The sequence below is a fragment of the Trachurus trachurus genome (assembly GCF_905171665.1).
Source record: "Trachurus trachurus genome assembly, chromosome: 6".
Classification (NCBI taxonomy): Eukaryota; Metazoa; Chordata; class Actinopteri; order Carangiformes; family Carangidae; genus Trachurus; species Trachurus trachurus.
Genome location: NC_139897.1, coordinates 30,714,672 through 30,739,594, shown reverse-complemented (window position 1 = coordinate 30,739,594; position 24,923 = coordinate 30,714,672). Strand labels below are relative to the sequence as shown.

At 42.3% G+C, this 24,923-nt stretch overlaps 2 protein-coding genes across 2 annotated transcripts in view; one reads left to right on the top strand and one right to left on the bottom strand.

The window, feature by feature from the left end:
- LOC310987598 (cytosolic 5'-nucleotidase 1A-like) overlaps positions 1 to 24,923 on the top strand; it is a 39,095-nt gene that overhangs the window by 12,103 nt on the left and 2,069 nt on the right. Inside the window, exon 5 of the mRNA XM_083973927.1 lies at positions 257 to 387. Coding sequence (XP_083830053.1) covers positions 257 to 387 — 131 coding nt within the window. The remainder of the gene's footprint in view (positions 1 to 256; positions 388 to 24,923) is intronic.
- The window catches only part of LOC310987543 (uncharacterized protein), a 52,851-nt gene continuing 31,851 nt past the window's right edge, over positions 3,924 to 24,923 (bottom strand). The window contains 6 exon segments of the mRNA XM_083973851.1: positions 3,924 to 4,601; positions 5,312 to 5,358; positions 8,495 to 8,668; positions 8,760 to 8,933; positions 9,025 to 9,198; positions 9,290 to 9,463. Coding sequence (XP_083829977.1) covers positions 4,057 to 4,601; positions 5,312 to 5,358; positions 8,495 to 8,668; positions 8,760 to 8,933; positions 9,025 to 9,198; positions 9,290 to 9,463 — 1,288 coding nt within the window. The 3' untranslated portion in view covers positions 3,924 to 4,056.

The following is a 24,923-nucleotide window of genomic DNA, read 5'->3' as shown; positions in this document are numbered from 1 at the left end:
GCTTGCACCAACAATTAAAGGTAACGAACCTACTGCTATGACTATAGGGGTTATGGCAATGGGCCAATTTGCCAAAATGTTGAACTATCCCTTTAAAAAACTACCCATCCGATTATTCAATTATCAAAATAATTGATTAATTTAATAATCAATTATTGTTTGATTAGTTGATTCATTGTTGCAGCTCTAATCATGTATTGACGGTGTATTGGTGAGTGTGGTGTCAGAAGGTGAATCCTCCTTGTCCTCGGTCCAGGCGTCCTCTCTGCGCTGTTGGACCAGCAGACGGCTTCCTGTTCGTCTGAGCAGCTCAGAGTTTTATTCTGTGGCGACGCCGTCGTCCAGCCCGACGTCAGCCCGGCGTCGGCGTGTCAACGGGCCGCTCAGGTAGCTACTCGCCGCCGCCAGCTGCCTCTTTCATCAGCTCTTGTTAACCTTTCCCATATTCCATGTTATAAACTGTTTGTATACAGTATAAACTTGTCTGTATATTACATCTACTGCCTGTCCTGGGGGAGGGATCCCTCCTCTGTTGCTCACTCTGAGGTTTCTCCAGTTTTTCCCTTTTAAAGGACAATTCCAGGTGAATTAAACTCGGGGGTGTATGTTCCTAACGTTTTAGGTCTAAAAGAAGGAATCTGAAGATTTGCAGTTTAGTTGCTCCTGTTTTGCGGTAGTTGCGTCTGTCCCCGCATCGCCACGGCAGCAATGAATGGGAGCGGATGTAAGTTCCGCTGCTTAGGCTGTTTACATCCCTCAAAGCCGCAATTTTTTTCCACAGACAGCGTCAGATGGCGACTCAAACATGCACTGAGAAGTTTATTTATTTCAAGCAAGCCGACATGTTTGTAAAACTAGATCTAAATCAAAGTCTCCCAGAGTCTCGTGCTTGGTGTGTTCAGGTGCAGTGGGAAAGCTACCGCTTGTGTCATAAACACAGGAATATCAACTCTTGACTTGCTTCAAGTAAAAAAAACATATCAGCGCATGTTTGAGTAGCCATCTGACGCTGCCTGTGGAAAAAAATGTACACTTGAAGCAAGTCAAGAGTTGATATCCCTGTGTTTGACACAAACGGTAGCTTTCCAACTGCACCTGAACACACCAGCACTGCAACTTGGGTCTCGCGCGAGACTCCGGGAGACTTTGAATTAGATCTAGTTTTACAAACATGTCGGCTTGCTTGAAGTAAATAAACTTCTCGGTGCATGTTTGAGTCGCCATCTGACCTTGTCCGTGGAAAAAAAATCCCGGCTTTGAGGGCTGTAAACAGCCTAAACAGCAGAACTTGCATCCGCTCCCATTCATTGCTGCCGTGGCGATGCGGGGACAGACACAACTACCACAAAACAGGAGCAACTAAACTGAAAATCTTCAGATTCCTTCTTTTAGACCTAAAATGTTAGGAAAATACACCCCCGAGTTGAATTCACCTGGAATTGTCCTTTAAAAGGGTTTTCCATGGAGTTTTTCCTCAGTGGATGTGAGGGTCAAAGGGCAGAGGATGTTGTTATGATGGGATGTGAAGCCCTTTGAGACAAACTGTTTGTAAAAACGGGCGATACAAATAAAACGGCCTTGTCTGGTCGTCCTCTGCTCTGACCTGGAGGTTGCGTTCACTGTCTCTCTCCTTTTGCAGAGTTTGTCGGCTCGGCTCGGTGAGATGCGGCGGAGGTTCGGCATGACCTCACAAAGAAACATTCACTGTGTCTTTAAGAGAAAGTTCAGATCGTCAGTCTGACTGAAGGTCAAAGGTTCAACCTCAGAGTTTCTGTTTATTGTTCATGATGAGGTCACTGATCGATGACCTCACATCTGAACTCAATGCTGTTTGACTCTGATTCACTTTCACTGTTCGTCTATTGATTGGTGATTGGGCTATTGATGAGTTCAGGTCTGATCAGGTTATGATCAGTGTTTGGTTTAAGAGAGAATTAACTCTGAACTCAGAAGATTTTAGGTTAAAGGGATAGTATCATTTTTTAAAGTGGGGTTGTATGATCTACAAATAGCCCCTAAGTACTTTCATTGCAGTAGAAGACTCTCTGCACTCCTCCCGTTAGCAATGCCAGCCCATAGCCCTGCCCAGAGATTTACAACATACAAGAAACGGCCTATTTTCACGGCCTAAAAGATGTTTTACCTGAAAAAAAAATACACAGTTCCATTGTTCGCTATAATATAATTTTTTCCAGCCCCTCAAAGTGCAGGAAAAACACTGTTTTTATTTGGACCTAACCAACTGCTGATCGGCGGGCGCTAACCCTGGGCGGAGGGATACGTGAGTTGGTTAGGTCCAAATAAAAACTGTGTTTTTCCTGAATTTTGAAGGGCTGGAAAAAATTATATTATAGCGAACGATGGAACTGTGTTTTTTTTTAAGGTAAAACCTCTTTTAGGCCGCGAAAATAGGCTGTTTCTTTGGGTCTGTTCACAACACTGTATGTTGTACATCTCTGGGCAGGGCTATGGGCTGGCGTTGCTAACGGGAGGAGTGCAGAGAGTCTTCTACTGCAATTAAAGTACTTAGGGGCTATTTGGAGATCATACAACCCCACTTTTAAAAAATGCTACTATCCCTTTAACCTGAAATTTTATTATCTATTTTCGGTGTTTTACTGTGAAGGTTGTCACACAGATGGTTAAACCCAAACTGTTACATTTGTTTCTGTCGTTTGTTGCAGAGAGATTAGAGATTATGTATTTTATACATGAATAAAATATTAAAAACAGCATTTGTGTCTGTTGGTGAGGTGTCTCGTTTTGACCAGCAGGGGGCATCATAGGCGTTTTTTTTTACATGTCACTTTGTATCAATGACAAGAGGTTCAGTTCAGTTCAGTTCAGACAACTTTATTTATCCCCAAGGGGCAATTCGGTTTAGCAGACTCAGTTTCATTAAAAGACAGATAAAAGAAAGAGAAGGGAGACAAAAACAAGTTCATATCAGGTAAACAGTATGTGGCACAGACTCTCACCGCACGTTGGTAATAATAAAGATTCAAAATAATACATACATGGCGCCATAAATAAATAGCAACAGTAAATACAACAATATAAAGTGCTGTCACATGCCCTCCAGGTTTAACAACCTGATGGCAGAGGGAAAACGGTAGCCTGCTCGGGTCGCACACAGCTTGCAGCGCCCCGGATTACAAAAAATGGGGTATTGGTTTGATATGTTCATACAGCCTATGTGGGAATGCCAAAATAAAGAGGTAGATTAACCTTTTCCTTTTATCAATGTAAAGACCAAATGTGCCTGAGATCAGTTTTCAGATCAGATAAATCCTACCAGCGCATTTATTTTGTGGCGTCCTCCTCTAGCTTTACCTCCTACCAGCAAACTAGCAACCAGCCACACATCGTCACATTATTAAAAATAGAGGAGGAAAAGACGACATGCAGAGCTAACTTGGAGCTAACGTCCTGAGAGATGGGACTGTTTTTTTTCACAGTGGGTCTGTTTGATTAGATAATATTTCTGGGTGAATGAAAACTACATGAAATTGATTGCGCATTCCTCTTTCATATTGTCTTTATTGGTAACCGTTTTATAAAAGCAAGATATAAGCAATATAGCAATATATATTTCTTAATTGTTTCACATCAAATTATTTACAGGACAGAGATGAATACAGTTTAATAATTATCTCAGTGGCATGTTAACAGAAAAAATCATTAGCTGGTAGGATTAGTACTCATCAGCAGGAAATGCAGTAATGAATCAGTAAAACCACAAAGAAAAATAAATCACATGTAATTCATTATATTCAGCGTCTCTACAACATTATGTTTGTTTCCAGTTGTGTTTATTGTTCTGTCTGTTTACCTGTGACCAGCTCACAAACAGCCTGTAAAGTTGATCATGAATCATCCATTTTTAAAGGAAGAGGAAGAAGTTTACAAGAATCATTGAGAAAATATTTTAAAAAATCAACTGATTTAATCCATGAATGTGAAAACGTGAGTGAGAGACAGAGACAGACATGTAGAGACTGAACTGTCTGTTCAACAGTGAGAAGGTTTCTGTGACAGGAGGAGACTCTGATTCACTCAACACAGAGACACTGAGGAACCAAACGACCAGAGTGTAAATCCAGGATACAGAGGTTGAGTGAAGGTGGTGTTGAAGGTGTAGAGGTGGATCAGTGAGTCAGAGGAGACTCTGTAGAAGGACAGAGAGCCAGCAGGACAGTCCACATACACTGCTACTCTGTTAGAGACAGAGGAGGAGGAGGAGGAGGAGGAGGAGGAGGTGATGTCTGTCTGACTGCCATTGTGCCTGACGTAGTAACGACCATCAGAGCAGACCAGACTCCAGGACTGATCGTTCCATCCAAACACACAGTCATCACTGTCTCCTTTCCTGCTGATTCCTCTGTAACTCACTGATATATCAACCTCTCCTCTCCACTCGACCTCCCAGTAGCAGCGACCAGTCAGACCAGTTGAACACAGCAGCTGAGACCACTGGTCAAATCTGTCTGGATGATCAGGAAATGACTGATCCTCCTTCACACGTGTCACCTTCCTGTTGTTGTCAGACAGTTTGATGTTTGTGTTCACTGTGTTTGTGTCGATTGTGAGTCGACAGGAATCTGATGGAGAGAACAAGACACAGCTGCAGTTATTGATCATGTGATCAGTTATTGACAGTTTGATGAAGACTCATGACGTCAGTGATGTGACAGTGTGAAGATGGTTGAATGTGCTGCTCAAAGTTTAGTTAGTTTAGTTTAGTTTAGTTTATTTATTTATTTCATTCATTTATCGAGCATAAAAACAAAAAATAAAATAAACAATGACAATACTGTAACTCTTGAATGAAAGGGGGCAGAAAGAAGCAAACTTATATTGTCTAGCCCTTGTTACAAAGAATTAATTCACAAATTAGATATTACCTACATCCAAGCAAAGAAGAAATGGAAGAAGAAGAAAAACATCAACAAACAACGTTTACAACAAAAGTGACATGAAATAAATTGAGCGGCTGCAGCCCAGCTACTCATCATCTTAATACATTTCTGTTAAGTGTTGACATGCTACATGCAGTATAGACACATATAAATTTACTATCACATGCGCACATATACACATAAATACATAAACACCAATATCTGTATATAAATCCATACAAACAAAAATTTTCACACATACATGTACACACACAGACACTTATGCACATGTGTGTGTATACACCTTTATGTGTGGTTTTATTACATTTACACCAGGTCATATTTCTGAATCATGTTATTTTTAACAGTTTTTTTTAAATAAGTTAGTAAAAATAAAGTGAAAACACACTTACATCTCCATGGACCTGGTGTCAACCATCGGACTCCAGCAGGCTGCACCCTGAAAGGAGGAGGGGGGTCAGAGCAGCACGTTCTCTGTCAGCATGCACACATGGACATTACATGGCTCTCACACACACACTGTTTTATCACTGTGTTCACATGGAGGCTGGTATGTATGGATGAACACTGAGCACAGAGAAGAAGGAGCTGGAGTCTTTATCTAGTGATGATACAGAGCAGGAGGAGACGAGGAGGAAACACTTCATCATGTGTTTTCTCCATGTGATGTCACTTCAGTATCAGACACACATTTTCACTCTCTGACTCTCAAGCTGCAAAACACACGTCACAGCAAAGAAGATGAAGACACAACGGGTGAAGAAGAAGAAGAAGAAGAAGAAGAGTGGTGGTTTCAGTGTTTGATGAGGAAGAAACACACTCAACACGTTTGTTAGAGCTCAGTAAACAGTGAGTTTAGTGAGAAACTGAGTGTGAACACAACTTGTGTTAGTTTGAAGAAAACTCCACAGGAAGCTGAAGAATGAGGCTGTGAGCAGGTTTCCACAGGAGCCACAGCAGCAGTGAGTGGATGAAGGAGCTCTAATAGAAACCATGGACGGATCAGGATCTCAGGATCAATGACTCTGTTCTTCTCTGCTCTTCAAACAGATCAGCTGCAACACACTGACTCACTGAGATCAGTCACATCATGTGGAACAAAGCAGCCGTCCTCAGCAGTGTTGTTTTCGTTAACGATGACGATGACGATGACGAAATATTTTCGTTGACGCCCCTTTTTTTCATGACGATAACGAGACGGTGACGAGACGAACATGGCTCTCTGATGACGAAAACATGACGAGACGTGTGTGAGTTTTCGTTGACGAGACGAGAACGGACGTAAATGTCAGTGGTCGGGCTGTGATCGCCTCTACATTCCATATTATGGATTGTCATTACTAGCTGCACACGATTTAGCAACGGCTCCGTCAACAACAGAACAACGCTGCTGAGACGAGCCGCGGTGCGCCGCCGCCCGGTGCTTGTGATTAGAGCGGCAGAGAGCAGCAGGCAGTGATCAGCTGCTCCGGTGACCTCGGTCGGTGCGGTGCAGCCGCTCCGCGGTGCTGACGGGTGGTCAGACGTTCAAATGCATGACATTTCTGCTTATTGTGCGTGTAATCTGTCCATTAAAATCAACAAGTGTCTGCAACACTGCTGCATCCTTGTGTGGTCACGTCCACCACCTGGCATGCAGCGCACATTCTGCTCAACACACCTGCCGTCACTCCATCAGAAAAAAAACTGAATGCACTACTGTTACCACTTTATCTTTGTGTAGGCTAATGCATAATCCTTAGACCATAAAGTATTTGGCATTGGGTGGAAACATTATGTGTAAAACCATTCCTTTATTGAATTAATTTGTTGAAAGACTTTTTTTTTTTTTTTTTACTGAAACTGACTAAAACTAGACGAAAACCTTGTTGAGTTTTCGTCGACTAAAACTAGACTAAAACTATCACATATAGGAATGACTAAAATTGACTAAAACTAATAAGTATTTTCGTCAAAAAGACTAAGACTAAGACTAAATCTAAAATGCCTGCCAAAAACAACACTGGTCCTCAGGACCAGTCCTGAGCTCCATCAAACCTGTCCACACATTTTTACTGGACTTGAAGTCAGAGTCCAGAGGAAGCAGAGAAACTGTAGAGCAGAGAGAACCAGGCTCAGCTCAGAGCACATGGACTCAGACAGTAAGTGAAGCTCCAGCTGCTTTCATTAAGGAGACACTTTGGCTGTCTTTACACTGCACGGTTCAAGTGGCCCAATTCCGATTTTTTTTTCCTTTCAAGTGGCTCAAATCAGATCTGTAACATGAATGTGTAAACGGGACAAATGCGCATTGAATCTGATATTGTCAAATCAGATTCAGGCCCCTGTTATATGTGGAAATAAATCAGATACAAATCGGATATCTGCTATGGGTCACTTCTGATAGAACATGTAAATAGCAGGGGTGCAAACTTCTCAAAAGGTGCCAAGATACCGACCCCCTAGGGGGGTCCGGGGACATGCTCCCCTGGAACATTTTTAAAAAAAACAACTTTAAAGGTGAATTTACAGTCAATTTTAGCATGAGACTAGGGTCCAGATTTACTCAGGTTTACACAGCTTTTGCTCATGTTAAACCTGCACAATCTGTCTCTCCCCAGTCTGTGGTCAGTTTATCCAGATATCGCCTGTTAGGAAATTTGCTCCAACGTTTGTTTTAGGAGAAATACAGAGGTAGTCTGAGGCTAGTAGGCTACATCCATGCGACCGGCACGTCTCAGGCAGTAGCCGGTCTACTGAACCGATAGCCCGGGCCGACTCCGTCGTCTTCACGCTGGCGATAATGAGCCGAGTAACTTTATCCGAAAGTTTTTAGAGGTTTCAGGGCTGTACGTTAAACGGCAGCTTGATTGGGCGTAGGCAGAACCAGACATGAAGGCATCTGATTGGTTTTTCCTTTTCGGAGCGAAAAGCATGGATTGGTCAGAGTTTTGTCAGTCCTGCAGCTGCCACAGAGGTCTGATTGTTTTGGTTCCTTTTTCTGAAAACATAATGAATTGACTACTCTCAGGATAGAAGGACCATTTCACCCAGTATAACAAAAAGTGTTTCTGAACATGATTACCAACCAACTTACAACCTAACTTTAAAGCAGCTGCAGCTGAAAGGGTGTTGTTGATACACTCTGAAATAAAGTCTGATCAAAACATCTGGAGAGACTCAGAGCAGAGCTTCCAACAGCTGGTTTCATCACTGAGATCTCTTCTCCTGAATATGACACAGTGATTCATGATGAGACACTGAAGTCATGAGGAGAAACTCCTGATTCCAGTAGTTCATCACTGTGACTGATGGAAGCTGCACAGCTCATGTTTGAAACACTCAGAGATTTTGGCTTCCGTATAAACTGTGTTGGGACGAGTCAGACTGTGACAGAGGACGTCAGTGGAGTGGGCGGAGCTTCACTGTGGCCTACACCACCTCTGGATATGGTCTGAGTGATCAGATCTGATGTCATCAATGCATTAATCACCTGAGACAGGTGTTAATACCAGGTGTGAACGGGGCCATAGAAAATGTTCCAGCTCCTCCTTCTCTATCAGACAGTCTGTGTGGCTGCAGCAGCCTCTCCATACCTGAGAGAGTCCAGTCTCCAGTCTGGATCCTCCAGTCCAGCAGACAGCAGCTTCACTCCTGAGGCTCCTGGATGATTGTAGCTCAGGTCCAGCTCTCTCAGATGGGAGGGGTTGGAGCTTTGAGCTGAGGCCAGAGAAGCACAGCCTTCCTCTGTGACCAGACATCCTGACAGACTGAACACACACAACAACACACAGGAAACCACTGTCAACACCTGGAGGTGTGTTCAAGTGTAATCAGATAAACAGCGTAATGGATCCTCACCTGAGAGTCTCCAGTGTACAGTGTGGACTCTCCAGTCCACCAGACAGCAGCTTCACTCCCGAGTCCTGCAGGTTGTTGTTACTCAGGTCCAGGTGTCTCAGATGGGAGGGGTTGGAACTCAGAGCTGAGGCCAGAGAAGCACAGCCTTCCTCTGTGACCAGACATCCTGACAGACTGAACACACACAACAACACACAGGAAACCACTGTCAACACCTGGAGGTGTGTTCAAGTGTAATCAGATAAACAGCGTAATGGATCATCACCTGAGAGTCTCCAGTGTACAGTGTGGACTCTCCAGTCCACCAGACAGCAGCTTCACTCCCGAGTCCTGCAGGTTGTTGTTACTCAGGTCCATGTGTCTCAGATGGGAGGGGTTGGAGCTCAGAGCTGATGCCAGAGAAGCACAGCCTTCCTCTGTGACCAGACATCCTGACAGACTGAACACACACAACAACACACAGGAAACCACTGTCAACACCTGGAGGTGTGTTCAAGTGTAATCAGATAAACAGCGTAATGGATCCTCACCTGAGAGTCTCCAGTGTACAGTGTGGACTCTCCAGTCCACCAGACAGCAGCTTCACTCCCGAGTCCTGCAGGTTGTTGTTACTCAGGTTCAGGTGTCTCAGATGGGAGGGGTTGGAGCTCAGAGCTGAGGCCAGAGAAGCACAGCCTTCCTTTGTGACCAGACATCCTGACAGACTGAACACACACAACAACACACAGGAAACCACTGTCAACACCTTCCGTCTGTTTCAGAAAGCGGGATTAGTGGAAACTCTGAGTATGCTGAGCCTGAGATGAGGGAAACTCTGAGTTTTCCGTTTCAGAGAGCCGGATCAGCGTAATGCTGAGTCAGTCACTATGGCAACATGTGCTGTGAAGCAAACCTGCTCCCTGGCAGGTTTGATCCATCTAAACCTAAGGTTGATGCTGAGCGTGGAGCAGGAATGAGAGACATCGTGTCATTTAGTGAATGAAGTCATGGACGTGGAAGTGAAACTTATTTAAAGGCTGTAGCAGAGCGGATCATTACAGTAGAGTCTGTTGGAAGATGTATTACCTCTATAAAAGATAGCTACTGTTTAATCCACACATTGTGGATAGGCGATAATTCATTATCATCAGAGCAGATTTTATATTTATATTTCGTCATTACATTTTTAACAGCTTTTTAAAAGTATTTATTTTATTCATTTTTTCTTTTCTTTTCTTTTTTACATCAGAGACAGTGAACGCAGCAGCATGACAACGGCTCGACGGGATGCATATCGCTCTGTTAGCCTATAAGACAAGACTTTGCAGGTTTTCATGTGGGACAGTGTGAACAGAAATTGTTATACATGATATTGAAGATACAGTGAACCTCTGTCGGCTCCTCTGTGTCCATAGCAACTATTCAGCAATTAAATAAACCGAAGCCAAATATTGCAACATTAAAGTAAAAGCTAAATGTCTTACTGTTTGATTTGAAGTGGATACAGCTGAACAGATCAATAGAGCTATCAAATTTAAATGGGCATTTTTGAGAGGCCACAGATTACACACAACCACATAGGCTACTCTTTTATATAATGATGAGAAAATGCATTGCCGACCAAAATGTATGATAAACCCTTGGTTTTGAACCCGGGCTGATTGCATAAAAGGCACAGGAGCTACCAAGTGAGCTATATGACAACATACAGTATTTGTATTTTAATGAGCTTTTGTTCCATTGTCAGAGTTTTTTAGAGAACACACTGCACTCTTTTTCCCATGTCAGCTCATGCAGTTTCGGCTCAATTTGATGTTTTTAATGTGTTCATACTCCACATAAGCCTCCATTACACTCTCGAGTTGGGTTGGAGTAAAATTCACGGCTCTATTTCTTTCTTTCTTTCTGTCATTGCGAATCGTGTCATCTGTGCTCCACTGATTATGGCTTCTTGTGCTGATGGTGAACGCACCTTCCCCAGGCTCAACATACTCTGGGTTGATTGAACTAATTCTTTTTTTTTTTTTTAAGTATATTTTGGGCATTTATGCCTGTATAGATAGTACAGTTGAGACAGACAGGAAACGGGGAGGCAGAGAGAGGGGGAATGACATGCAGTAAATGGCGCCCGATGCGGGACTCGAACCAAGGCCGACTGCAGCGAGGACTGTGCCTCTATACATGGGGCGCCCGCTCTCACCACTACACCATGCGACGCCCCGATTGAACTAATTCTGATCACCTGTTCTGAAACCAAAAACTCAAGAGTTTTCCAGTTAAGGCTCAATCAACCCTGAGCTAGGGATTTGACTCTGAGTTGGTTGAGCCTGCTTCCTGAAACGGACCACTGCTGTGTCATCAGTGTCAACAGATAAACAGCTTGATGGATCTTCACCTGAGAGTCTCCAGTCCACCAGACAGCAGCTTCACTCCTGAGTCCTGAAGTTTGTTGTTACTCAGGTCCAGCTCTCTCAGATGGGAGGGGTTGGAGTTCAGAGCTGAGGCCAGAGAAGCACAGCCTTCCTCTGTGACCAGACATCCTGACAGACTGAACACACACAACACACAGGAAGCCACTGTCAACACCTGCTGCTGTGTTCAAGTGTCATCAGAAAAAACAGCTTGATGGATCCTCACCTGAGAGTCTCCAGTCTACAGTGTGGACTCTCCAGTCCACCAGACAGCAGCTTCACTCCTGAGTCCTGCAGGTTGTTGTTACTCAGGTCCAGCTCTCTCAGACTAGAGGACTGGGAGCTGAGGACTGAGGACAGAGCTTCACAGCTTCTCTCTGAGAGGTTACAGCTGCTCAGTCTGAAGAGATAAAAAGGCGTATTAAAGAAGAAAGGAATTTATTTTCTGTCCTGTTGAAAACACAGACCGGTCATTATATAATGATGAATAAATCAAACTATCTCTACACTTACAGAGCTCTATTAGAGGCTTTGACCACTGGCAGCAGCCTCAGGAGAGCCTTCTCTGAAGCAGAGTATTTCTTCAGGTCAAACTCATCCAGATCTTCTCCTGATGACAGTAAGATGAAGACCAGAGCCGACCACTGAGCAGGAGACAGTTTATCTGTGGAGAGACGTCCTGATCTCAGGGACTGTTGGATCTCCCCCACTAGAGAACGATCATTCAGTTCATTCAGACAGTGAAACAGGTTGATGTTTTTTTCTGCAGAGGGAGTCTCTTCGATCTTCTTCTTGATGTACTGGACTGTTTTCTGATTGGACCGTGAGTTACTTCCTGTCTTTGTCATCAGACCTCGTAGGAGATTCTGATTGGTCTCCAGTGAAAGACCCAAGAGGAAGCGGAGTAACAAGTCCAGGTGTCCATTTGGACTCTGTAAGGCCTCGTCCACAGCGCTCTGGTAGAAAGGTGTAGATGTGTCTTTAAAGACTTGAGACCACAGAGATGTCGTTTGTTGTTGTGACATCAGGTTGAGTCCAGAGTTGATGAAGGTCAGATGGACATGAAGAGCAGCCAGAAACTCCTGAACACTCAGATGGACGAAGCAGAACACCTTGTCCTGGTACAGGCCACTCTCCTCTTTAAAGATCTGTGTGAACACTCCTGAGTACACTGAGGCTGCTCTGATATCGATGCCACACTCTGTCAGGTCTGATTCATAGAAGATCAGGTTTCCTTTCTGCAGCTGCTCAAAAGCCAGTTTTCCCAGAGACTTAATCATCTTCCTGCTCTCTGGACTCCAGTGTGGATCTGTCTCAGCTCCTCCATCATACTTGACCTTCTTCAGTTTTAGATAAACCACCAGGAAGTGGATGTACATCTCAGTCAGGGTCTTGGGCAGCTCTCCTCTCCTTCTGGTCTTCAACAGCTCCTCCAGAACTGTAGCAGTGATCCAGCAGAAGACTGGGATGTGGCACATGATGTGGAGGCTTCGTGATGTCTTGATGTGGGAGATGATCTCTCTGGCCTGCTCCTCATCTCTGAACCTCATCCTGAAGTATTCCTCCTTCTGTGGGTCAGTGAACCCTCTGACCTCTGTCACCATGTCAACACACCGAGGAGGGATCTGATTGGCTGCTGAAGGTCGTGTGGTTATCCAGATGTGAGCAGAGGGAAGCAGTTTCCCCCTGATGAGGTTGGTCAGCAGCACGTCCACTGAGGTGGACTCTGTCACATCAGTCAGGATCTCAGTGTTGTGGAAGTCCAGAGGAAGTCGACACTCGTCCAGACCGTCAAAGATGAAGACGACCTGGAACAGATCAAACCTGCAGATTCCTGGTTCTTTGGTTTCAGAGAAGAAGTGATGAACAAGTTCCACCAAGCTGAACTTTTTCTCTTTCAGCACATTCAGCTCTCTGAAGGTGAAGGGAAATGTGAAGTGTATGTCCTGGTTGTCTTTGTCTTCAGCCCAGTCCAGAGTGAACTTCTGTGTTAAGACTGTTTTCCCAATGCCAGCCACTCCCTTTGTCATCACTGTTCTGATTGGTCGGTCTCTTCCAGGTGGGGCTTTAAAGATGTCTTCTTGTCTGATGGTTGTTTCTGGTCTGTCTAGTTTCCTTGAAGCTGTTTCAATCTGTCTGACCTCATGTTCAACATTGACCTCTCCAGCTCCTCCCTCAGTGATGTAGAGCTCTGTGTAGATCTGGTTCAGAAGGGTTTGGTTTCCTGCTTTAGAGATCCCCTCAAACACACACTGGAACTTCTTCTTCAGGTCAGATTTGAGTTTACGACGACAAACTGCGGCAACATGTTCTGAATGAAAACACAAGAAATCAGACCAGTAATAAATTAACATGATAATTCCCCTAAATAACAACTATATGAACATGTTTCCCTCCATGTGTTGATGTCAGTGAACGTCTCATTTGTCCATCATGTTGAATCTTTACAGAAATCCTCTTACTGCTCTGCAGACGCTCAGCCAGCTCCTCCTGCTTCCTGCTCCTCAGGAGCTTCACTGTGATCTTCACTAACGCCTCTCTGATGCTCCTCTGCTCTTCATCCTCACCGTCCACCACCTCCACATCCTCCCTCTGACTCTCTGAGCATTCTGGGTAATCTGGACTCAGAAACTTGTGGATCTTCTTCAGCTCGTTCTTCACAAAAGTGACCATGTTGTCCTCCAGCAGCTGGAACAGAAACTCTATGAGTGACAGCATCAAACTAAAACCTGACAGACTGACAATCCACTGGTGTCAAAGTGCAGCATGGAGATGATTGTGAACACAACAGATGTAACAGCAGCTGTTGGACATGTACACACCATAAACATGGAGTCCAGGTGTGTTTGATGCTGCTGGGCAGACTGACCACTGGGAACCTCTGGGCTCTCCTGGTCCACTCTGTGGAGGAATCAGTGTCAAGTGAACATCAGTACAGAGAGATAATACAAGATGGACTTTATATGTCCCCTGAGGACGTTCACAACAGAGACACTTTGATTTCAGTCCTGGCCCAACAACATGTCATACAAACTGGTTCATTTCTACAATAACCTGAATCTGACAGTTACAGCTTACATCTGATCTGCTGATCCACGTCCTCCTTTAAAGAGGAACTAAACCCCCAAACCACTTTATTCTGCTGAAAACAAATTTATTTGGGTATAACTTAGTGTTGTCAGTTGATTCTGGTCCAACTTTTGACATTTTAGTCAAAATATTTCAATTTGGTGTATTTTGTAGTAAAAATGTAGAGTGACTGCCCTCTATGGGTTGAAACACGGCTATTACAATCGAATTTTTCTATTGGCTGAGATGGAGGCAGATGACGTTTTGGAGGCAGCTTTCGTCACCGGCCACTAGCTCCCCGACCAATCAGCACCGGCTGCTAGCAGAGCGATAGATATAACATCTATCGCTCTGGCTGCTAGGCGCTCTAGCTGCTCTGCTGCGGCTAACGGCTGCTAACAGCTGCCTGAACGGGAATCGTTAGTGCCGCCGGCGCTAACGAGCCGTTAACGAGCTAACGAGCCGGCGGATCAGCTGTAGATGCTGTGTCACGGCTCTGGCGTCCTCTCCTAGTAATAATAATAATAATAATAAATGTATTTATAGAGCACTTTCCATCAAAGTGCTTTACAGAGGTTAAAAACGACAAAAAGCACAAGCAAATACATAAAAGATAAACAATTTCAATGTAAAAGATAAAATACAATTAAAAAAGATAGATAAATAAAAACAATGCAAACAAACAATTTTAAGAATTATAGACAATAGAGAAAAGATGTGTTTTCAATTTAGATTTAAAAATGTCAAGTGAGTGTGCCTGTCTAATATCCTGAGGAAGATTGTTCCATAGCTTTGGTGCACGGAAGGAGAAAGCCCGCTCACCAAGGCTTTTCTTCTTCACCTTTGGGACACTAAGAAGCCCAGTCCCCTGTGAGCGTAAGGAGCATGCTGGCTCGTAGAGGTCAACCTGATCCATCAAATAAGCTGGTGCGAGACCATTCACTATTTTGTAGGTGAGCAACAGCACCTTAAAATCAGCTCTGGCCTGCACTGGAAGCCAGTGAAGGGAGGCCAGCACAGGACTGATATGCTCATATCTAGATGCGCCGGTCAAAATGCGTGCTGCTGTATTTTGTACCATCTGCAGGGTTCGAAAACACTTCTTTGGCAACCCTGACAGAAGAACATTACAGTAGTCCAGCCTGGATGTTACAAAGGCATGTAAGAGGACCTCAGCATCTTTAAACGACAGGATAGAGCGAATCTTTGCAATCCTTCTCAAATGAAAAAAGGCAACACGTGCTACTTCCTTAACATGCAATTCAAATGAGAGAGAATGATCAAAAAGGACACCAAGGTTTTTTACCCTGTCCTTACTACAAATAACACAATCATCAAGAGACAGGGAGAGCTGATCAAGCTGATTATTAGATGTAGATGGTCCAATAAGAATCAATTCAGTTTTTGAGGAGTTTAGTGATAAGAAATTAGCTGACAACCAACCCCTTACGGCAGCCAAGCAGGTGTTTAGCTTGTTTACATCAGCTCCATTTACAGTTGTCACAGGCAGGAAAATTTGTAGATCATCAGCATAAAAATGAAATGATACTCCAAAAGAACGTAAAATCTGACCCAATGGTGTCAAATACAGAGAAAATAATAGTGGGCCTAACACAGAACCCTGAGGGATTCCATGTGTAACAGGAAAAGACTTTGAGAATTTATTGTTATAGGCAACACATTGAGATCTACCTGTCAGGTAGGAGCCCAACCACTTGAGCACCTGACCCGAAATACCAAAATGGGTTTTAAGCCTATCCAGAAGTATGCTATGATCCACTGTGTCAAATGCCGAGCTCAGGTCCAATAACACCAGAACAGAAGTTAAATTTGAGTCAGCGGCCAATAATAAGTCGTTTGTCACCTTAGTAAGTGCTGTTTCAGTGGAGTGATTAACCCGAAAAGCAGACTGCAAAGGCTCAAATAAATCATTAAGTGACAGGTATTTCATGAGTTGAGCTGAGACAACTTTCTCAAGAATTTTAGATAAAAAAGACAGGTTAGACACAGGTCTATAGTTTGCCACAGAGTTTGGGTCAAGATTTGGTTTCTTGAGCAGAGGTTTAACCACAGCAGCTTTAAAACAAACTGGAAAAATTCCAGTGGAAAGAGATACATTCATTATAGTTAAAACATAAGAACCTAAAGTTGACCATAACTCTTTAACTACCCATGCTGGTAGGGGATCCAATGAGCACGTTGTATATGTTGCAGCCTTGACTACCTTGGTCAAGTCGGTAACAGTCGGTAGTAGTGTCCGCGCTACTAGTGCTGTTAGAGTCACTCGTTAGTAGCTCGTTAGCGCTAGCAGAAGTGTCGATGTGTGTTTATTACTTTTTTTTCTCTTTTGTGTGATTTCGCGGGTGTGAATGGGGCGCAAGGGGGAGGGGGGATCGGAGAGTGCTCCTGAGTCCCGCCCATAATCAAGGCATTTTTTGAATTTCAAGCTCAGAGCACGTCATCCAAAACTGAGGGGTTTAGTTCCCCTTTAAAGTCAGCGCCTAAGCCCTTTGATATGTTGCTCTTTAAAGACAGACAGCTGGGTTCAGGAGAGTCTGGTCTCTGCTGCTGGATCCTGAAACAACACCACAACTGATGTTAAATAGTTTTAGATTTTCAAAAAAAAAAAAAAAAAAGAACACAACAAGTCCTAAAAACACAAAGTTTGATTTGTTTCCTTATTCCTGTAAATAAAAGCTGTAAAAATGTTGATGAGGGATTTTTTCACCTCAGAAAATGTCATTTATCTCTTTGTTTTGTTCTGTAGAGCAATGTTTCTCAAAGTGGAGTCCCCCACCCCCAAGGGTCCTTAAGTGGGTCTCCAACTTTTTCTTGAAAATGTTACCACTTTTTCTAGAATTTGCAACCTCTTTTCTTTTAAAGAAATTAGATCAATTTTACCAACTTTTTTTGAGAAAATTTATTTTTTCTATACATTTTTTTTTTACTTTTTATTTCTCTATAATCTCATGACATTGGCCCTAATTTGAACATATATTGACTAAAAAAGTAATGTTCTTTAGTCTCAGAACAAATATTTGTGTATTTCTGGTGTTTGCTTCAAAATTTTGTCCAATGGGGGTCCGTGGTCTAATTTGTGTCAATTTAGGGGTCCTTGATGTAAAAAAGTTTGGGAACCAGTGAAGATGAGTGGACGCTTTTATATCTGTAACCTGAGTTTTGCTCGTTCTCTCTCAGTATTTATGTACGTTTGTTCGTCTGCTCCTGTAAAAAGCAGCTGCTGAGATTCTGCTTCAGCTCCTGTAACTGATCTGATCCTCTGTCTCTGCTCTCTGTGTCTGACGTCACTCTGAACTCACTAGAAATCACTGATCGGCCCCTCGCCCTGTTGCACACCTCAAAGCTGCCACCAGGAGGCGACTTGATGCAGCCAACATCACCATGTTCCTTCTACCAGGTGGAAACAAGACCATCAACATTTAGAGCAAATGAAAATATGATTTTAACCCAGTGGTTAATTCCTGTTTTAAGTAGAAGGTGCTGACACATTTCCTGTTGCTACTGGGCTGCACTATGAGAATTACTGAATATTAACATGTGGATGTTAAAGCAGGGACTCTTTACTGCAGCTGGACAATGTGTGTCTAAGTTGTAACTCTTTTTGACTCCACAGGAAGAACGTTCAACAGAGACTCAAAAGCTTTGAAATTAAGTTTTGTCTTACATCTGATCAGCTGATCCACATCCTCCTTTAAATTCAACAAGCCTTCCTATTGACTGGTCGCTCTTTAAAGACAGACAGCTGGGTTCAGGAGAGTCTGGTCTCTGCTGCTGAATCCTGAAACAACAACACAACTGATAAATGTGCATGTTGGAGAAAAACTGATGAAAAATATCTTCAATCTTTTAATAAACACAACACCGACTTTTAGACAGTTTTAATTCTGACCTTTGACCTCTGGTCTGGCCCTGATGTCCCCCACACAGAGTGGTTTTAGAGGGAGGGGCTCCCTCCTCTCTGTCCTCACACTGATCCATGCTGCTGAGGTCACATCCACATCAGCTCACACACACTTTGTAGCTTCACCTGCAGAGGAAACACACATCATTCATGTGCACAGCAGCTCACATGTCCATCATGTCTCCAGCTGCTCCTCCACTGATTGGCTCTTCTTCTCTGCTTCATATCAGTGTCAGCTGAATGCAGTCACACAGCAGTGAGGAAGAGGAAGCTGCCATCAGCTGCTGTACTTCTACTATCAGTCCACTAGATGGCGTCATGAAGCTGCAGTGAAGTGAAGAGCAGCCCAGCAACATGATCCATGGACGACTGTTTCCATCCACTGACACACACAAGGACTGAGATCCACTGAGTTGATGTGACACAGTCTCTGTGTGGACAGCGTCCCTGTAGAAAACCACTGGATCAAACAAGCTACAGCTGATTGTTACACACACAACAACTGGGCCTCAACTCATTTCACCTCACAGCTCCACTATCACAACATTCAGTCATTTCACTCACACTGGAAATTCAAGGAGAGAAAAACACTCTCCAGATGCCACTGACACTTAAAATCTCTGTCAATCCATTCATCGTCTGCTCCATCATACAAATATAATACAGACAAATGATGCGTTCAAGTTCGTCTCAGTCTGAGGCCACGTCTTCAAATGTCTCGCTTTGTCACAGCAACAATCAAAGAGACAAAAATATTCAGTTTACCGTCAAATCAAACAGAGAAAACAAAGAAATATTATATATATGTTTGAGCCTGAAAAATGAAGATTTCTGCTTGAAAAATGTAAAACTGTTGCAGCTCTAAAAGATTCTTCACAACAATATTGATGATTTCTGTCCAATAATCAATAACCTAGAGTGTTTGCTGTGTGTAATCACAGACTGGTCGGGACACAGAGACAGTGTCAGTGGTACTGATGATAGGCAGTAACAGTACTGATCAATAGACTGTAGCTGTTGAAGCAGGAGCCTCTGTGGTGTTCACTGTCTTTCTGAACATCATATTAAAAACCCTGTGAGCCGCTCAGCCCGCCACACTGAGTCCACATCAGTCCTGTAGTGTAAATCTATGACAGACCACTCACCACAGACAAAGTCACAGCTGTACACAAAGTCTCCAGCTGCACACAAACAACCACTATTATGCTCTGTGCTTCTGCTCTTAACGACAACATCCACTCAACATGGCGGATGTCACGGTTCTGTCGGTCCAGACTTTACATTTACAGCTCTGACTCAGCTACAGTAACATTATATAACACAACAGCAACACAACGAGAAGTCAAAGTGCAGAGAACTCAGGTAACAACAGGTGTTAACGAGGAAAACATTCAAACTGTTCACCTTACCTTCACACGAGAAAATAAACTGCGACACAAACGTTGGTCAAAAGAAACTATGAAAGTTGCCTCACCTGTTTGACGTGACGGCGTGCTCTTACCTGTACTAACCTGCTCTACTGCTCTTTGCTCCATTTCTGTCAGTTGATAAACAAGTGTGTAACTCTGCTCTATGAGCGCGTTGTGGGTAAAAAAAAAAAAAAAAAGACACTGATGCAACAGTGAGACTGTTAATTCACAGCAAACGTATGCTGGGAAGACCTTCACCTTTAGCTACTGTACCTGTCCCCCGTAACACAAGGGCAGGCGGAACCAAAGTCATCCAGTAAAGAAACAAAAGTTATAACCAAACATTTCAAACAGTGCACCAAAACATCCATACAAATAAAATACTGCAAATGATTATTTTAGGCTACAAACTAAGTTAAATTCATAACTGTAACAATATTGCACAAAATGCAAAAGCAGTATTAGCACTATAAAATAATATAGCCTAATACAATCAATTGTATGGTAACAACATAAAACCCCTTATCAAAAATAAAATGCGACCTTGAAGTTAGGCTACTGTTGTAAACATAGACAGAGTCATTGAAATTTGAATTTGTCTATTTTTGTCTATGTGCATGTTTTCTAAGGAGCCACTGAAACAACTAAACTGGAGTAGGCTACGTTTATTAAAAAAAGATCTCTGGTGTTTTTCATTGTTACTTTTCCTTTACTTAAATCGGTAACCACTTCGTTAAAGCTTTTATTTTGTCAAGTCTTTGCACTATTACGGACCTTTTATTTTGAAGTTTTCCGGTAGACGTCTCTTTGTCGGCAGTTTGAGTTTCCCGGGCTTCAGACAAAGGACAGTGATCAGATCTGACTCCACAGTATAAAGATCTTCGTCATAATTAAGCTCCTCTCTGACAGGAACAAGGTATTGTGTGATTTGAGTTTTAAGTAGTAAAATGTGATTTGGTCGATTTGATATTAACAAAGTGTTTTAATCTAGGTTGGTTGGCAATGACGCTAATGTTAGCCTGCTAGCTAAATGTACTGATGTTCCTCATGTCCCAGTGATGTAAACTCTCTAGCTGCTCATGCTCCTCTTAAATGTCACACAAAAGTGTATTTATGTGTCTGGTTAATGTAGAATACAGTTTATATTTGACTGTTTGTTAGAACTCTTTTTTTAAAATCTCAATTACAATAGGCTATTGGTTAGCTTAGTGTTTAAAAAAAGTTTATTTTAAAATCAGGAGGTTAGCTTCTGGAAGCATCAGTGTGCTTCACCGTGGTCTGACTGGAGTTTTCTTCAGTAACAGCTTCTCCTTCATCGATGCTGGCGATAACCTCCATGAAGGGTCATGATGATAGAGAGTCATCACAGCTGCTGCTGCTTCATCACATGCTGTCCACGTGGATTCATCACCCAGCACATCTTCCCACGTGTCACAGCTGATCGACAGTGATTCAGGCAGTGTTCAGGCTCAACACAGAGGTCAGAGACAGTCACATCCACCAACACTGAAACACAACTGTGAGTATTGATCTATTAATATTAAATTTATTAATTTTATGAACTTATCAAGACGGTAGACTACACAGTTGATGGGTTTCTGAAACTGAAATGGTCTGGGCATCATCAGATAATCAATAATAAGTACACACTGTAGGGCGTCAGTGGCTCGGTTGTCCAATAACCAAAGGGTTGGAGGTTTAAATCTTGTGTTTTTGGTATCGGGTAACGATAGAAATGCGCTAAATGTAATCCATTATTATTATTATCATCAAACTATTAAGCATTAGTTAAAGGTTGAATATGGAGAATCTCTATTAAAAGCCACACTTTTTCAAAAAACGAGTACACAGATGGGGCATTTAGAGGGGTACAGAATAAAAGTATTGCTTTTCCATAAAAAAAATTATATTTAGTTTGAATTAATTAATTTGAAATTTGTGACAGGTTCGACAATGACTTCCTGTTTAAATCATACCATCCAATAGCCGCCATTGTGGCTCTCTTCTCCACAAAATGAAAATGGTAAAAACCTTTTGGCATCAGAATAAAAAACTAAAACTTTCAAAATGGTGCATCTTTGGTGTTTGACAGTTTCTTTTATTTGGCTTTTATTTAGATTTTTCACTCTTGATATCCTCTTCTCTGTCTGTGCCCTGAGCTACTGTCTCTGTCAAATGAGAATGCAAAGGAGACACCATGTCTCAGTGAGAGTACCTGTATGAATAACGGTTAATTAAAAAAAAAAAATGAAAGGGGAAAGATTTGGAAACGCCACATTTGAACATGTTTTCTTTTCTTCCTTTCTTTTATAGAACAAATACCAAATTGACCAAATCATTTTGTTTCTAGTCTTTGGTTTAAAATTAAAAATCAGATATCCATTTGAATATGGTTTTAAAATAAATAATGTTAAAAAAATAATAAAACAAAACAAAGAGGGCCCATTTTCTATTGAATTGCATTTCTTGATTGTGACACCAATAACCTCCTCTTCTCTTTTGATTTAAAATAAATCACAGACTGATGTTTTTAAATTATGATAAATGATTGATTATCTGATGAGACTCAGACCTGAAACAGTGAACATTTAACACTCACCTGTTCATATTACATCATTATCAATGTAACGTAGTGCCATCTAACAACCACAAGGGGTCAGGGCATGAACATGAATGAACACTCATATGAAGGTGCTGTGTTCAGGTAGAAGGTCACATGACCAGGCTGGACTGCAGGCTCACGTCACTGTGTTTCAGAGTTCAATGATTTCTGGCTCTAGTCTGAGCAACACAACTGGGAACACAGTCAGTCCACTGTTGAATAACCATAATAACTGTAACCTACAAACTACATGAGTATAGTAGTTAGAGGAGAACCTTATGCATCAAGGCAGGAGCCAGCCAATCATTTTCAATCAAAAACTACATATGACAGCTAGTATCATATATCGCCGTGACGACAGGACGTTCGATCTGATGTAAGAGAAGTGAGATTGTCCCTGATACACACGGCTGCAACAAAGGATGTAAGGAGCCAACAGAGCAGCAGAGAGAGGTGAGTTCACTATTCACTACTATTAATGACGCACAGTAGAGTCTGTTGAAGTGCAGCGACCATGTCAGAGATTATAAGAGTTTTTATTATAACGACTATCAGAGCTGCTCGCCTGTTGCATAAACTGAAAAAGCTGCTGACTTTCGGGGTGACCTCCGTGTTATGTGGCCCACTGAATATACCAGTAGTGTAACTCCCATCATGCCTCTGGGCTGAGCGAACGGCGTTCTGGATTTGATGCTACGTTTTAATGAATGCTATGCTAGTGGATTAAATGGATGAGTAATAAGACTTTTAAAGGAACCACATGGGGCTTTTGGATCATGGATTTTCATAAATGACAACACTGACAAACAACAAAGATAATGTTCAGTAAAGTAAGACGTGTTAAATCTACAGTCACTGATATTGTGGTTTGTTTGTTTTAATCAGGAATCAGTGTTTAGTTGAAACTGTTTCCTTTTTTACTAATACGTGAATATTGTATGTAACGGACTACAACTCGTCAGATGAAATTAGTGCGAGAGCCTTACTTTCTGACCTTTTTATGCTGACACATATTCACATAGCACATCTGCTTGCAGTTCTATATATTTCCTGTAACATTGTGTAGACTTCAGTCTATTTTTCAGTGTTCTCATTTATCTGCTACAGTCAGGATTGGTGGTAAGTATCATAAACTCTTTCATATTTATTCAGTCATTGTCATTGTATATCGTTAAAGTAGAATTAGTGTAAAAAAAAAAAAAAAACCCTGATTTCTGTTAAACTCAGCCATATGTAGTCTGTAACAGCCAAACAAGCTGCTCCTGTAACATGTATTTAAAGTGTATGTGGACTAGGGGCGGCGTTTAGCTCACTCTCTCTCTCTTTCTCGACTATCCTATCAATAAAAGGCAATAAAAGCCCAAAATATATACTTAAAAAAAAGTGTATGTGGACTGAAGGACACTTGAATTTTACCACGGAGACAGTTTAAGACATTAAATAATGTGTAATGTAATGTGTTTGTTGTGGACTGATGAACAGGTGGTGAACTTCAGTCAGGATGAGAAACTATCACATACAAGTACAAAATACTGACATGTGTCCGAACTGAAGTATCAAAGAATTTCCTGTTTATCACACACAATATTACAGGCACATGGTCAAAGTGACATAAGGAAGGTAAGCTACAGTAACAACAACCAACATGTTCCCAGGTGAACTGAACCATATTCTATGACAATCATCTATCACTGACATAAAACACTCAGTGGATAACTTTGAATGAATCAGATGATAATTATTATTATAAACAGTTATTGGTAGTCTAACAGCTATAATAGTGCTGTGATGTCACTTATTGTCCAGCAGGGGGTTTAATACAAGTAGATACATCAGGAGGAAACCACTGGAGTGAAATAACCAAGTCTAACTGATCTCCAAGTTTCAGAGAGATGTGCTCTGGTCACCATGGAGACGATTTGTGCACTCAAAAGGTGAAAAGGTCGAGATGAAGGAGAATGTGTGAGCAATGGAAACTCTACATACACACAGCAAGAGATGAAGTGAAGACATAAACCACAGAGTCAGATCTGAGCTCTCATAGAAGAAGCTCAGAGAGGTAAGGAAGAATTAATCCACATTTATTTTCTAAATGTGAGACTTCCTGTCACCATCCAGTGACACAAGAAGACGAGTCGATGTGTGAATCAGTGAGCACAGAAATCATCAGTGTTGCCCACAGCAGAGCGATCACTGACCAATGAGAGACAGGGAGGGCACCACCTTCATCAGCTGCTGCACCACCACCACCAGGTAAAGTCCATCTATGGATCTGCTGCCTCCCTGATGAGTTACAGCCAGTCCACCGACTCCATGACTCCGTCTGCAGCAGCCAAACCAACAGTGAAGGAAGCTCATTATGAGACGCTGCTGGAGGAGGAAAGACTAAATAAATCCCAATGAGAGTGATGCTGAGAACGCACTTCCTGTGTTGTGTGTGTGTGTGTGTGCGTGGTGGCTGCTTCACTGACCTGCAGCACTTCTGTCTCGACACACAGTTTACAGGTGAGTGCAGTGTTTGGTCTCTTTTCAGGACAAATTAATTTCTGATTTATTGTGGACAGAAAACGTCACTCAACGACTCCACATTCAGCAGCTAAAACAAATATTTATATTCTGTTCATTATGAGACATTTTCACATTCAGCTGAGACACTAATAACTAATGAAAGGTGTCAGTTTAATGTTGGTGTGATGTCACTGTGACATCACAAGGTGTTTTCCTATTAGTTTGTAGTTTTGTGATTCATGCAAAACTGCTGATGCACAGGGA